We start from the raw sequence: 15,060 nt of genomic DNA, 5'->3' as shown, positions 1-15,060 counted from the left end.
CTTGATGTCAAGAAAAGCGGGTGTCTCGTGGAAATATGATAAATGATTTTCATCTTGTTATATATTGGAACATGAACCATATCAGTCATATTGACATTTGCAAATTATAGGACTGGTATATTAGTTGCATAAGTATTTGGTAGATGTGATGATATTACATGCATAAAGAACGATTACATTACCAATTGTTTCCAGCCTATTCTGCAAAAGGTAAAAATAATGAGAGTATTTTTCCGATTAACTAGAACAGTGTGGAAAATTATCCATGGAGAAAATGCTTGCTTAAAGAACAATTCTTTAAAAAAGTATAGTAAAGAGGTGTTGTAAGATAATTCTCACAACAATGTAATGAAATCTTCTCAACATAAATTTCTAACGGGATACAAACACCCACTTTGGTCCTAGATGCGAATGAGGAGGTTTCATTTGCCAGTAGGCGGGATCAAAATCAGTGTTAGTGTTCAAAACTTTCCATAGTCCTATATTTCAACACCAGATTACAATGTCAATGCAAGGGGGAAAATGTGTTACCTTTTGCAAGTTAGACTGGAAATAAATATGTTACGAATCACTTTTTAAAGCTTTCCTAAGAACACTTGCATCAAATTCGTGTTGAATTAAATTACTAATTTCTGATTTTTAAATGTTATGCAACGGTTATTCTTTAATTTAGTAATTATCTGGCTTACACCTTGTAACCAATACAAAACAAGAACAAAGTCATGTCTGTCACATTTCCAAGAAACACCCCAACAAAGAGATTTTGCCGATTGACAAGAAAAGTGGGAAAAGGTATCCATGATAAGAGACGTGTACTTAAGAACATTTATAAAGAAAATTATAGCAAATAACTATTGTAAGTGATGATATCCAGGTTTCAGCTAACTCAGATAAAGACAAATAGTCTACAATCAAAATAGGAATTTCATCTGTTTCAGAATCATCTCTGCGATGATGTATGGAACCCTTTGTTATCGTTTCCTACTTGTGATTAATTATCTATTTTCTCTACAGCTTCCTGATCAGCAGTACCCTTGTGAACCAAACCCAGTGAAGATAGAAGCAATGCAGCCACCAATGAATCCAAAGACAAAGAAACCGAGACCAAAGAGAACTCAAAATGTATTTAGATATTAAACTCTATATATCACTCATTCTCCAACCAAAGGAGAATTACCTCTTCCCATGATAACGTTTAAAATATTTAAAAACATTGCCCATACCTGCGTTTTCGCTAGCGAATGTAAATTTATCATCATGTAAGCTGATTAGAAATGTGTGTAATCTTCAGTTTCAGATTTAAGTGACATATGTCTGTAAGTAATTCATTATATATCAATTGCATACAGCCCACAGGATTGAGTATAACTAAATTCATATCGATACATATACCTTGACGCTCAGTCAACTTTATGCTAGTGGCGCCCTATACCATCAAGGAACACGCCTCAAATACTTCTGACGTGCTTTTAATCAAATTGGAACATGAAGAAATTTCAGTTTCGTAAAGCTGATGCCTGTTTGGAATCAAAATATGACCGGCGTTACTAAACTAATAAAACCGTATAAGTTACTTTTCACAAAGAATCTCTTTTCAGCTTATTACCTCATTTGAGAGAGAGCTTAGATTTTTAATTTCAAATTCTATTCTATGACAGCATAATATTATGTAACACATTACAAACCAACCATTGGAATTCAGGCTATATTTCTTCTCATAGAAACTGGCATAATAATAACATTTTCAGAACATATAGTGTGCAGTGAAGAAAGTTTACTTTCCCAAGGCTAACACAAATCAGGTCTGGCCTTGCAACATATCTCCATAGTCTCGAGTGCGATGTCAGTGACTGAGATCGCTAGAGGCCAGTAAACATTATTTGTCTTTGGCTTTGCCTATTTAATCTCCGTTGTCTGTTTACAATGTACTTATGTCTCGTGTAAATATGACATATCATTATCTTCGAGCTAAATATTGGTAGACGATTTGAGCTCGATCATTGAAATTTAAAGAATGCATAGCATTTGCAGTACATAGTAATGGACTTTTAGGTGAACAGAGAATAGGGGATGTGTCGATATTAAATACGTAGAGCGTGATTTAGCTCTATGTATTTTCCAGTCTAACTTGCAAACGGTAACAAAGAATATTTTACTGATTAACTTGTGAACTTGCAGAGGTTATCAATGGGTGAGAATTTATGCTTACATTAACATTGTTAAAGAAAATAAAATCAAAGTGGTGTTGGAAGCGAATTAGAATCATACATTAAATGAAAATGGTCAGAGAAAAGCTGATTACGTATGATCACGGTCACACAGTTCGGATAAAATTGGGTCATTTGAAGATCACGACCAGTCCATGTGTTATCATACTACAGCTCAAAACAGGTGTTTTTCAGCTTATTAAATACTATTTTGTGGCTTATATAAACCAGTGTATATGTTGGAAACCCTAGAAATAAATTATGTTTGTCGAATCGTTTATAGTCTAATATATTGCTGATAGGTAAAACTCTTCATCATCAAATTATTCACTCTCCTTGCACAACATCAAAATTTCAGTTTATTCAGGTAGAATCTAGTTGGTGAAAAGTTAAAACCTATATAGACGATTTCATCGATAATTGAATCCATAGTGATATAGTCGTCACGGAAATAATTGCATTTCTGTGTTTATCATTAAATGATTCTGCAAATGTTTGGAAAATAATCTTATAGTAATGTTTTAACAAATCTAGGTCTTAAAGTATGTCCCAAAAAATCGTTCAAAAAAAGAATCGTAACCAAAATGTTTGGTAAAATCCAAGAAATAACTTGTTTCGCTAAAATACAAAACAAAACTTTAAAAGGCACAATATTGTGCATTAAATCCCAAATGATCGTAAATGTTTATCTTTTGTAGCTCCAGTCCGCTGTGGGTTCTAAACAAAAACGACATTGCAATTTTCCAGATAATATGTACATATTTCTTTCACAATGTGGAAATATGAATATTTTACATTAAAGTCATAAACATGAAGTATGAATGTAATTCATTGCCAGAACCTAATTACATATTCCTACCTGCTTGCTTGGATTAAAATTGTGTGTGTACGTAAGTTCTTTTGTCCGTGTAGACCCGACGAGGTGGATGGACCTACTGCACGATTTAGGGAGTGCAGTATATCCATCCGACAAAACGGGTTCATATTTTCCCATACAAATGCAGTAACTTTTTTTGTTATATGTCCATTTTCTTATTCTTCCTAAGGCTTAACTATATAAAAAAAAATACAATACAGGAAGCAAAGTAACTGCAATTATGTTGTATTCCAAAATAAATACACAAACGCAGATTCATCAGTACACAACAATATTAATAATGTGCACATAACTCAGCCCAGAAAAATTTGAACTTAGTCTCGTGCTAGACATCACTTTTGAAAAAAATGGCGCTTTGGTGTACCTATATTTGAAATTTTGAGCCATATTGTGAATGAATGCGCATTGCAACAACTTTTACATTTGGCTGGAATTAATAAAACATTTCCTCAGTCTTGAGATCCAAAGACGTCTAAGGAAAGATAACTCATGTAGCATGACATACACACGATAGGAAGGCTGTTTATGAATCTCTACTTTTGCGCTCATTATGGTCATTTTCAAATTCGTGCAATTTACGCCAGTAATTGCGTGAAAACGAAACGAAGTCTTACGATTAACTCAAATACAGATATACAAATTTTGCATATTTGTATTAATTATTGTAACAAAAGAGTTCATCCTGAAATAAAAGTGAGCATTCGAATGGAGCAGATCTCCAATCAATTAAATTGATTCTTCATTTTGATTTCTGTTTTATTACAAATCAATACTATATAACAGACTATGTTCTAATCATTGTAATAAACACAAATTGTATTCCTTCTTGTACACCATGGAGCACAATGCTGTTTTTTAAATTGCTGTGCTAAAGTAGGGCTTTCATCGCTTTAGAATAACATCTTTGAACTCTTTGAGTTATCGTTTCCTTTTGGTGATGAATTATATATTGTCTCTTCAGCCTCCTGGCCAACCAAACCCAAGGAACAAGGAATATATCCGATATGATACAGCAATGCAACCTCTAATGGATCCAATAGATATGAATACGAGGCCTCAGAGAAATGCAAATGTATTTACATATACTGTATTTATCACAATCCAGCACCTTAATATTATTAAGTTTTCTTACTTAGAATTTGCAGTAATAGCCCCCATTCATCTGTTTCGAAGTGTGTCTTTTCCGTAGGTTGCAGCACATTAAGGTCATGATTTAGTTAATTGTAATGACATACATTTTCTATATCAGTTTAATATATATGCAAACGAAACTTTGACATAATATCGTTATTATAAATCTAAAATGTGTAATTGTACAGTTTCTTGTTTCCCGTTTCACCTCCTTGAGAAGAAAAGTGCAGTATTGATATACAATTATCAGAACCCTGCACGCTGTGGTATTTAGATAAGCTGAGAGAGCACATCAAATTAAAGCATAGCAGGCTGTAGGCAAAGCTTGTCGAATTTAAGACCATGACCTTGCAAGATGTTATCATCTTACACCTCAAATCAATCCATATGCAACGGTTGTCAGTGTGTCACCAACAGTCTACCTAAAACAACTTTATCATTTTGTTGCTTGCATCTGATTTTATGTTTAAATGGAACGACAAAAAGAAATTACGCTGTGCAGTAAATATGTTTTTCCTTAGGACTATGTACCAGTCACAAAGTTTTTTTATTGTATGTTCCATGGTATGTACTTGTCAGAAATGTGCCTTTTGATGAGCTTTTGAACTATTTTTCTGCTTGTGATTATTTTATATATTATGAATTATGTATTTCTGCATAAATATGGAAACAACAAAAGCAGGAACATGCACAAGAGTAACTTTTAAATTTAATTAAAAGCTACGACAAAGCATGCAGTTTAGGCTGTGGTGCTTTATCAATTTGGTACTAGTTTCATAGTGTGTCATGGGAATATATATTTTAAGACGAGCTGAACGAGCAAAAAGATCATGAAGGCGGATTTAATAATCAGCCACTTAACAGCTCCAATAGTGCTAGGCTGTATCTCAACCTCTTTCCCTGCTACTGCCGGGTTTACTTTAGATTCCGTGCATTAGTTTTGTTTTCACATCAGACTCATTTTGTATTTATAATTTCCACTTTCAATTTTCTGATTTTATTAATTATTTTAATAATTATTACATCTATTTCCACGTTCAAATAGTCTTATATTTTTCCATATTTTTATTTATTTTGATCTTAAGTGCGTCACATACATCTCATGATACTGACGTTCTTTAATTATTTGATCTAATTCGTCATTGTCACCTGGTATCATGCCGATGTTGTTAACAGCATATCGAACAAAATATCCTTTCATTTATGGCTTGAATTGCTGAACCTAAACACGTAACATCCTGAAACATTTGGTGAATGTAACATATGTTATCGTTCTGATATCTTGTACTGAAATCAGTAAGATAGTGTTCCTAAGTTCTTTCATATATATGATTGTAGTTTCATTAGGATTTATTATATTTTTATTTAGCTCTAATTTTTGTATTTTTCGCTTTCAATCATTCGTTTCTTGCAACTCGAACAGGGTATTAGTGCCAACAGTTACCTTGACGCTACAGTCAATATTTTGGGTTTCTATATTTCATTTCCTTTATAATCTCGCAAACAAATGGTTCTAGCACAATAAACTTATATATCCTTATCCGATGGCGTAAAGATTGTACAATGTAATTATTGTCCAGAATTTGAATTTTTTCCATAGTGTTTTCAAAAGAATCTGTAGATTTTTAGTATCTGCTTGATTGGTTGCAAATATTGTTTAATGTCAGTTATCTTACTATCACATTCTCGTATATTGTCCTGGGTTCGATAACAGGTGACATTGTGTTAAATTGTTGATAAACTCGTCCTGAACATCGAAAATATTTATTTCCATTCTCATCATTGTGTTATTTTGTGATGCATCTGAGATTGTTTTAGATCATTCCGTGCCCAGTTGATTAATTATCGAATAATTAATTTTCTAATTTTTCTCTCCTGATATCTATGTTTTGCAAATTATTATCCTCAAACGTTTTGTGCATTAAAGGAAAAAATGAGATTTTACAGGGTTCGGTAAATCTGTTTTAATATTATTGCTGAAATGTAAGCCACGTGTAACGATCTCATATGTTGAAACAGTATTATTTAATGTTTTAGTCTTATTGTACAAAGGTAAAACTAATTATGTCTTCATAAAATATCTCTTTCATTATTTTATCATTCACTCAATAATGACGACATACTTGCCAATAATGCTTCAATTTACATCTTCTATGCTGATATTCAACCTGTTTTTCGTCCAGTCTGTATTTATTGTAATTGCCACTAGCACTGCATGAACTAATGTCTTTACCACCCCTCACCAATAACATGGAATAACCAGAGACTGTGACAGAGTAGAATCTATATGTATAATTATTATGGCTCATAATGATTTGGTCTTGAAAAAATATAAAACTTTAGGATTCGTATATCGGCAAACATTATCAGATTAAGCAGAGGTCCATATAATTAACGGGTTATTTGATCCTAACAATTGTAATTGGTGATATACTCTGTGTAATTGTTTGTTTTGTTTATCTTAACTTTTGAGTTGAGTTTAAAGGAGTTAATATAAATACTTTATTCGTTCTCCCCAGCTGGTTTAATTCTCTCCTTGACTTTATTTATATGCAATTCAAGGATGCAAATTCCATCAGTTTAGTAACACATCGGGTGTAGTTTATGTGATAGCTGATACTGCATTTACTGCTTACCGAAAATAGCATAATACCCAACAATAAAATACAAAATCTGTAATGAAATGAAATTAATTATTGTTATTGCTCTTACCAGTTGGATTGATAACATAGATTCTACTCAAACGAATGTCGTACAGACTTAGTTTGCTTTCACATACGTATTTTATTGTAGCTTTTCATGTATTAAATACCTTTTTCTAATTAATCAAGCTTGGAATTGTAAGTACTAACTTTAAGTTTGTGTTTCCAGCTGTCATGTTACAATAAGATTGTCTCGTATAATATAACCTTCCTTTTTAATTACTTTCCTTCGTGAAAACTGATTTGTTATAATTTATAATTGAACGGAATTGCAGTCGTCGATGTTTAACTCCAGCTCTGCTCTTTATTAATTTATTTATATCAAGTATATGCGATCATGATTTAGAGAACTCTCGAGTGACTGGCTTCATTATCTCTGATAGCCTTGGATGCCAAATAATATGATCAACATTGTTTAACTTGATGGCAAATATTTCACCATGTTTTAATACTTTATCGCAATTAAAAGGTTCCCTAATTGCTTTTGAGATAATGTTTACATATGTTGAATTTCAACCAGCAAATACAAAAGCAGTAACTTTTCTTGTAACTATTCATATTAATTCAACTGGAGAAACATCTACAACCACTGAAACTATTTCTGTCCCTATCTAGCATTTACTTACATTTATACAAAGTATGATTTGAAATCCGTTCCTACCGATGATTCGTCACCACGGTAAGCATGGTACTAACATGCGATTGTAACGTCAAGATGGTTTATGCACATGTCAAGTATATAGTAATCATGTAATTTGCGCCTTGTTTATTATCATTTTATAAACCGACTTCAAACTTCAAATCATTCAAAACAAAAAGTACATTTTAAATCTAGAATACTGATAAACTCACTTCACCTCCGCAAAGGAAGGGTAGGACAATCACGTTGAATATCTTTAAACATTGTGCAAAGGAAATGATACAATAGTAGACTCAAATGATAAGGTTTTGATCAAGTTTCCCTGGTGTCAAAACCTCTTCTCAAAAGCAGTTAAACATACTTTTGCTAGACTTGTCTGAACGAATACTGGCATAATGATTCTTTTGCTTTCGCAAATGATGCTAATCCGCCTTAAAATACTTAAAACATCTATAGAAAGTATATTTATTGGCCAATTACTTTAGTATTTGGCGGATGTTAACCATTCGAGAGATCTTGGTCTCACGTAGGCCTCTTCTCGTACTGAGAATTAAAACTTTTGAAAAGTGAAATAAAATCCAGCGAGAACGTTTTGTTTACCGTGTGTCCAGAATCAGATTGTATGCAGATTAAAAACAAAGTTTCGTTGGCAAGAAAGCAATTCAATAAAACATTGTTGGAAAAGAAGGAATTCACAACGACAAGTGGTATTCTGATGCTATTCTCTTGTATTATATTAATTATTTTCGCTGTCAAAATACGAAATAATGTGATTCAGTGGTTAGAGCTTCATGACTATTGTGAAAAGGACATATTTTAAAGCAGAATCATATCTTTTATTTCCTCAGGAATATGAAGAAACGAAAGTTGTCAACATTAATAAGCACATCCAGAAACATATTACTTGTGCTGAACGGAGAAATGAAATTCAGGATAAATTTAACAAGGTACAGATCACATTCCCTGAGGAAGGAAAGAAGAATAAAGTCATAACCTTAAGAGGACCTAAGAATGATGTTGATCAGTGTACTGCATATCTAGACAATTTGGCTAAAAATCTAGTGAATCATCGTTTTGATGCTGAGGTTAACCTTCTGTGCAATCTGGTTGTAATGCCTCAAAGTAGAAAATAATTTTGTTTGTTTAGAAAACATTTGGATTTGTTGAAAAGAAAGGAACGTTAAAAGATTATTAAATGAAATATATAAATGTGGTATGGAATATTATATTAAGTTCAAACGGAATTCTTCTTTGTATTTTATTTATTTGAGATGTTCTGTTGAACAGTTAAGTAATCATCTTCAAGATTTATCTTTGGCTGAGTCTGTACATAAATTAAACACAACAAAAATGTTTGTAATTTTGTGAAAACGTCCTGTGGTGTAATTTTCATAGATTGTTTCACTTTTCAGGCTGCCAGCAGTTATAGAACCCAAGTGCAATTTTTCAAAGTATTGCAAGAAAACATCATTGGAAAAAATGGCGCAGCAATTAAACGTGTGAGTTATATAATAATGTAATATTTAGTGAAACTGCTCTGCATAGTTTGAAATTCACTCTTAGCCCATTGACAAGAATATGGCATTATCGCATCTCATTTGGCTTGTCTTTCTGCCTCCCCCTGCGCATATGTATGTATCAACTGATGTATATTTATATAGATTTTAAAGGTACACCATCGCAATCCCAATGTAATGTATGTATCCCCAAAAGACACGCAGATACATTATTCAAACCTCAAAGTACAGATTACAAAATCTCCATATAAACTGCATTCTTTAAAAAGACTAAGACCTTATCAGCTATAGCATTATAACGGGAAGCATCCCACTACGCCCCACAATTCATGTGTTCGTAACTACTGCTGTTAATTTGTACGGATTGTTGTAAAGGTCAGCGTGCGCATATCAGTCTGTCATCATGATTTGATACGCCTCCATTTGGCGTTAATAGCATGCATCATACATAAAGATAATTACTGTTTGTACAATTAGTCCATCTTTTTAGATACATTACGCCTGTTCAGATTTATTATCAATTTTAAATGTTTCTCTGCATGTTGATAAATACATAAAATATATCAGACATTATGTACATAAAGTCAACAGTGACATTTAGTTCTAATATTGTTCTCTGATACATATTCTCAGAGTTGGATTGAATGAGTTCCACAGACTTTGACGAATTGCCTTTTAACCTGCCAGATATAATTGGCATAAGTCCAACATACGCATCTGGTTCCATCTACACTCTGTGATGAATGGTTATACCCGTGAATTTGTGTCTGTGTTTGTGTGTGCAATTAGTTACACATCTTGTGAGGAACTGTGATGAAATGTGATGAGACTTGCCAAACAATACGTCTGGCAAATATAACTTGTTATACCATTACGAAGATTTACTAGAATTATGCTTGTTTCTTTGATCTATTTTAAATGTCATTTTGCTTATTGATACATACATGTATACATTATTAAATCATTATTGTTCTCAAGTATAGACGCCTCTTTCGAGCGAGGGAATGTTGGTATATGTTTTTTCTGTGGATTCATTTCTGGTTTTATCCAAATGCACATGCATGCTTGCTTTAACTACCCTTGTGCCTTTTGGTTTGGTACATAGATTCCAGTACGTGTCTTTTGGAAAGGCATTTTTGTTTCCATTTCCTTCGCATGATATACGTTCAATAAGTTTTGTTCGCTTGGCTAACATTGCTATATAGTTTTGCATTCGAGCGAAGCAGGAACGTATAGATGTGACGTGTGGAAACAGAAAGTACCAATTCAGTTTTGACTGTTAGCTGTATGTTTTGTGTAACAAGGACCGAATTATCAAGCAATGCTAGTTGAATACAGCATAAAAGCAATGTTGTTGGTTTAATTCAATATAACATGTATGTTCATTATTAAAATGCGATTTAGCTTTCCACATCTCGTTCGAACATCCAAATCATTATTTGGATTGAGTCAGTTATATCTTAAGATCATAAAAGTACTCAACAGAGCAATTTAATTCGTGATATCTCTTCATGTTACACCGCTACAATGATAATTTGACAAGTTTTATTTCCAAGTTTGTAAAATTGCTCCTTTCATAGATCCGCGAGGAGACGGGTACATGGATAGAGTTTCCAAGTGAAAACAGCGATTCTGATGTGATCATTATCACTGGGATAAAAGATAACGTGGAGGCAGCTAGAGGCAAAATCGAGGCCATTCAAGAAGAACTGGTAATCTGTTCTGGATATTTCGTTTCTTTAAATATCAATAAAGTTTAATTGTCTAAGTTATCAGCGTTGGTTTCATTCTATTAAACCTTTCTCTTTTCTCAATTATTTCATCCAACATCTTGTTTTATGTAAGTAAACTGTACTTGCATCATCAGAGATCATTAGTCGTCTTTGAGAAAATGAATGAACATAATATTTTGCAGCCTTGAGTCATTAATTAATCAATTCGATGCCAACTGTCTAAGCTTCACAAATCGTCAGTATTAAATGATTTAAATAACATGAGATTAATTTTGAAGTATTAATTTCAATACATGCGGTATAAAAGGGATATTTGACAGAAGTCTGGATCATTAAACTAAAATTACTGACAATAAAAGGGATATCTGACTAAAATCTGGATCATCAAACTAAAATTACTGACAATAAAAGGGATATCTGACATAAGTCTGAATCATTAAACTCGAATTACTGACATTGATGACCAAATGGGACCACATTTTTTTGAAAATATGGATGTTTCATAGATAAAGTTGCCGACTATGAATCATATGCATGCATTCTTGACAAACTAATTAAAGTATAGTGTGCCCTCCACACTAATGAGGCACGTTATTCTACAGTGAACAGGTTTTCGTGTTGCGTCAACTGTGCAAGCATAGCGAAACATAGATATTCGATTTTACATCAGGTAATATGATAACGTCATCCATGTTAACAAGTTATGCAGAAGTGTTTGATATATGGGCAAAAAGAGATAGAGGGTATATATCAGGGTAAGACACCGAGTTGTATGGAACATTATAAAAATGGTTTAGGTTCAATAACGGGGAAAATAGCGCAAATATTTGACTATCAATTATTTTATTGTGTGCATGTATATATTTGTGTGGCTTAGCAACTAGTGACATGTTCTTCTTTTTGTGAAGCTGGCAAGGGGCACAATTTTTTCGACATTATAATCATTGTTGCTTGAGTACTTAAATTCGTGGTCTGTACCGAACAGGAAATTCAAGAAAATTTGGTACCGACGAGAAAAAAAAAAGATATTCACATTCTTTATTTTACTCTTGGGACTCTAATTCGAAGATATTTATAATTATACATCATAAGCATTTATTTAGTAAACAGGAAAATGCATACATATATTCTCATACCTGATTTTTAAAAGCCATTATTCATGAAACTGAGATGTTTGTCAAGCTGCATAACTGAATTATCTGGTGAAAGGGACGCTTGATACTTACAATCATATGCAAGTGTACACAAGTTAAAACGTGACAGAAGGTGCTGGGTAAAATAACGATATTGAAGCCACTCTGTATATTCATCTGTTCATATGCAGAGAGTTTTCTGCAACATAGCTTAGTTTGTTGTGGTATTTATTTTCGAACCTCATATGTGGTTAACCCATGTGTAGATGTAAAGGATTATCGATTTTGGCGCTGTTAGGCTGAAATTCAAAGTCATTGGAACTTAAAGACTGAATTTTATTTTTCGCATGATACATTTCTTGGGGCTAATTTTTTTCTCCATTTCAACGGTAGTTTACAATTGGGCATCTACATACTTAATACAGGAAGGATAACTGAAAGGTTAACGAAAATGTAGAGAAAATTGTACCTTTTGATTTTCACTTAATATATTACGTTCCTGGGGTCCAATTTAGATCATATTCAAAGGCGGGCTATGTTTGTGGATATTTACTTTTCTTTTGAAGCCGATAGATCTAATGTGAAGATCTCTGGTGCTGAACTTGTAATTTGGGTTCCACGTTTTAAGTCTTTATTTCTACACTTTCACGCTTTCAAATCTTTTTAAATCAACTAATCAATTTATGGTAGGAATATGCATTGCTTAAGTCATTTTGCATTGTATGTTTTGGGCTGCTGTGTAGGGGTCGGGATTTGCGGTGGTGGATGTGGTTACAAGTGTGTGTGATATGGGGGTCTGGGTGTTGAAATATGCTATAAATTGAATTGGTGATATGCGGTGGTTAGTCATTTTAGAAACTCTTGTTGATTCGAATGATAATTCAACGAACTAACTTGTTATTGGTTGCTTTAAAACTGTTTCCGCATCTAATACTTTTAAAAATATCGTAGCAGGAACACATTTTTCACAGGTGTGATAACATGTTCTTTTTTCTTTTCTGCACCAATTACAGAAAGTATCCAACTACACTGCCGAGATAAGGGCCAAACCAGAGTATCACAAGCTGCTTAGAAAAAGAGGAGGCTATAATATCAGAAATGTGAGTCTATTTTATTTTGGCGTTTTAAATTGTTTCTTAGTTTCAACATTGTTCCAAAACAAATAACGCCGTATCTCAATTGTGTCATTTTAGGAAACCCTATGAAATTCAACAAAATTAGAATATGTGTATTTTAGACTTTATTTGGATGTCCTAGTTTCTTAAACATTATGATGTTTGAAAAAACAAAAGAAATGTAGATGCTGTTCATCTAAAAAGGAGTGATTATATCCTGACATTTACCTCAAGAAGTACCCTTTAACTATTACCATTATCGAATAAGTTAACTTTCATGTTGGACCTTTTTCTATCTCTGTGAACTGTTTGTTATAGTGAGATATTTTGTATAATGAGGTGTTTTAAAATGTGTCTTGGGTCTTAGGAAATGTTAGTTTTAAGTAGCGCTTTGCATCATTCAGTATGTAGCTAAGAATTTACTTATCATGATTTCTAAATAATGTCCTATTGTAGGAATGTATAATTTCCACGTTATAGAATTATACAATAACAGCCATATAATGACATACATACAAGCCCATATTTTAAAATCTCAGAGTGTGTTTTTATTGTGAGATAATTGTTTAAACCCATATAACTTGCAAATAACATCCACCCATCCATCCATATATATTTAACTATGTTACATTTCGAAGGTGAATGAGAAGACAGGCGCCTGTGTGATGTTCCCCAACCTCCAAGCTACTGACCGGAACCTGATCTCTCTCATAGGAAACAAGGATTCTGTGGAGAGGGCAAAGGCAGAACTGGAATCTCTGATAAAAGCCCTGGTTATATATATTTATTAGGTTTTATAGTGTGCTTGTTTGAACAAAATATTTTTTCTTATGCTACATAGGTTTTAATTTTATTGATAGCACAGCAGAAAAATAATCTTCACCAACACTTTAATGATTTTAATTATTGATTGGGAAATATAATTTAGAATATAGTTTGAAAATGTTTTATATCTTCATAATGAGAAAGAGTTCTTTAAATGAAAATTTTCAGATCTGTGAATACTGAGTAGTTTTCTTGGTTTATGTTAGAATAACCTGCAATATCCAAACACATGACTGCCCATCGCTCGTTAGTTGTTTAAGTGGTTTAATTCCTCTCTAACAACGTCCAACCCCCCCAGAGACAACCTTATGCCAATAGTTGAGCAGTAAACAACAAAGTCGTAACCTGTGTAGTAGAATGAACCTAAACCATGCATCTGGAAATATATTTAATATATTTGCATGTTATGTATTGTACCTTGATAGGATAACATTGCTGAGGATGAGGTCAATATTGATCCCAAGCACCAACGCTACTTCATAGCCGGGAAGAACAAAGTATTGCGCCAAATAGAAGATGAATACGATCTCGTTTCTATCAGCTTCCCAAACAAGGAGGTCATGAATGGCCGTGTTGTACTCCAAGGAGAGCGCGATTGCGTCGAAGGAGCAAAGAAGAGAATTTTAGAGATTGTGGCAGACATAGTAGGTTTTAAGCATTTCTATATGTTCCCGCCTGATATACTCTGGTCATAAACAGTTATGGTTTCCCAATCTGTTTTGGTTATTCCATTCAGATGCATTTTCGCGTTGATGGATACTATGTATTTTGTGTAGCCCAATAAGTACTCCATACATAACATACATGGCATCACTGTAGCCTCATTCCACAGATTGTTACCTTGATTGCATTATATAATACCCCCGTTGTTTTAATTGTCGGTGTTGGCCTTAGCAAATGTACACCTTTGTGCTTAAGTCAGTATCAGAGGTACACTCTACGTTTAAATACATGAAGAATTAAAATTAATTGTGATTCATTAAAGTTTAGTTCTATGTCTTATTTGTTTAAATATCATTATAACAAACACAAATATGATGCTCAATTACTTACTGTATGAATCTTGACAGGTTTACCACCATGAAAGGCAGAAAATATTTGCATCACGCAGCAACCATGTGCTTTCCAATTGGAACACATTACATCTGTTTGCTTCCGTCAACAAATATAATTATGGTTT

At 33.1% G+C, this 15,060-nt stretch overlaps 1 protein-coding gene across 2 annotated transcripts in view; it reads left to right on the top strand.

Moving 5' to 3' along the window:
- LOC149772461 (uncharacterized) overlaps window positions 1-14,853 on the top strand; it is a 44,903-nt gene extending 30,050 nt beyond the window's left edge. For both annotated transcript variants that reach the window (XM_089947750.1, XM_089947749.1), the window contains 8 exons: window positions 1,015-1,122; window positions 4,046-4,156; window positions 8,406-8,504; window positions 8,970-9,056; window positions 10,655-10,786; window positions 12,954-13,040; window positions 13,694-13,828; window positions 14,306-14,853. In XM_089947750.1, coding sequence (XP_089803876.1) covers window positions 1,015-1,122; window positions 4,046-4,156; window positions 8,406-8,504; window positions 8,970-9,056; window positions 10,655-10,786; window positions 12,954-13,040; window positions 13,694-13,828; window positions 14,306-14,575 — 1,029 coding nt within the window. In that variant the 3' untranslated portion in view covers window positions 14,576-14,853. The remainder of the gene's footprint in view (window positions 1-1,014; window positions 1,123-4,045; window positions 4,157-8,405; window positions 8,505-8,969; window positions 9,057-10,654; window positions 10,787-12,953; window positions 13,041-13,693; window positions 13,829-14,305) is intronic.
- Window positions 14,854-15,060: the final 207 nt, after the last annotated feature.

Source organism: Sinohyriopsis cumingii, unplaced genomic scaffold (assembly GCF_028554795.1).
Source record: "Sinohyriopsis cumingii isolate HCF-2022 unplaced genomic scaffold, ASM2855479v2 utg001460l, whole genome shotgun sequence".
Taxonomy (NCBI): Eukaryota; Metazoa; Mollusca; class Bivalvia; order Unionida; family Unionidae; genus Sinohyriopsis; species Sinohyriopsis cumingii.
The sequence above is the reverse complement of the archived record's forward strand: the minus strand, read 5'-3'. Positions and strand labels throughout refer to the sequence as shown.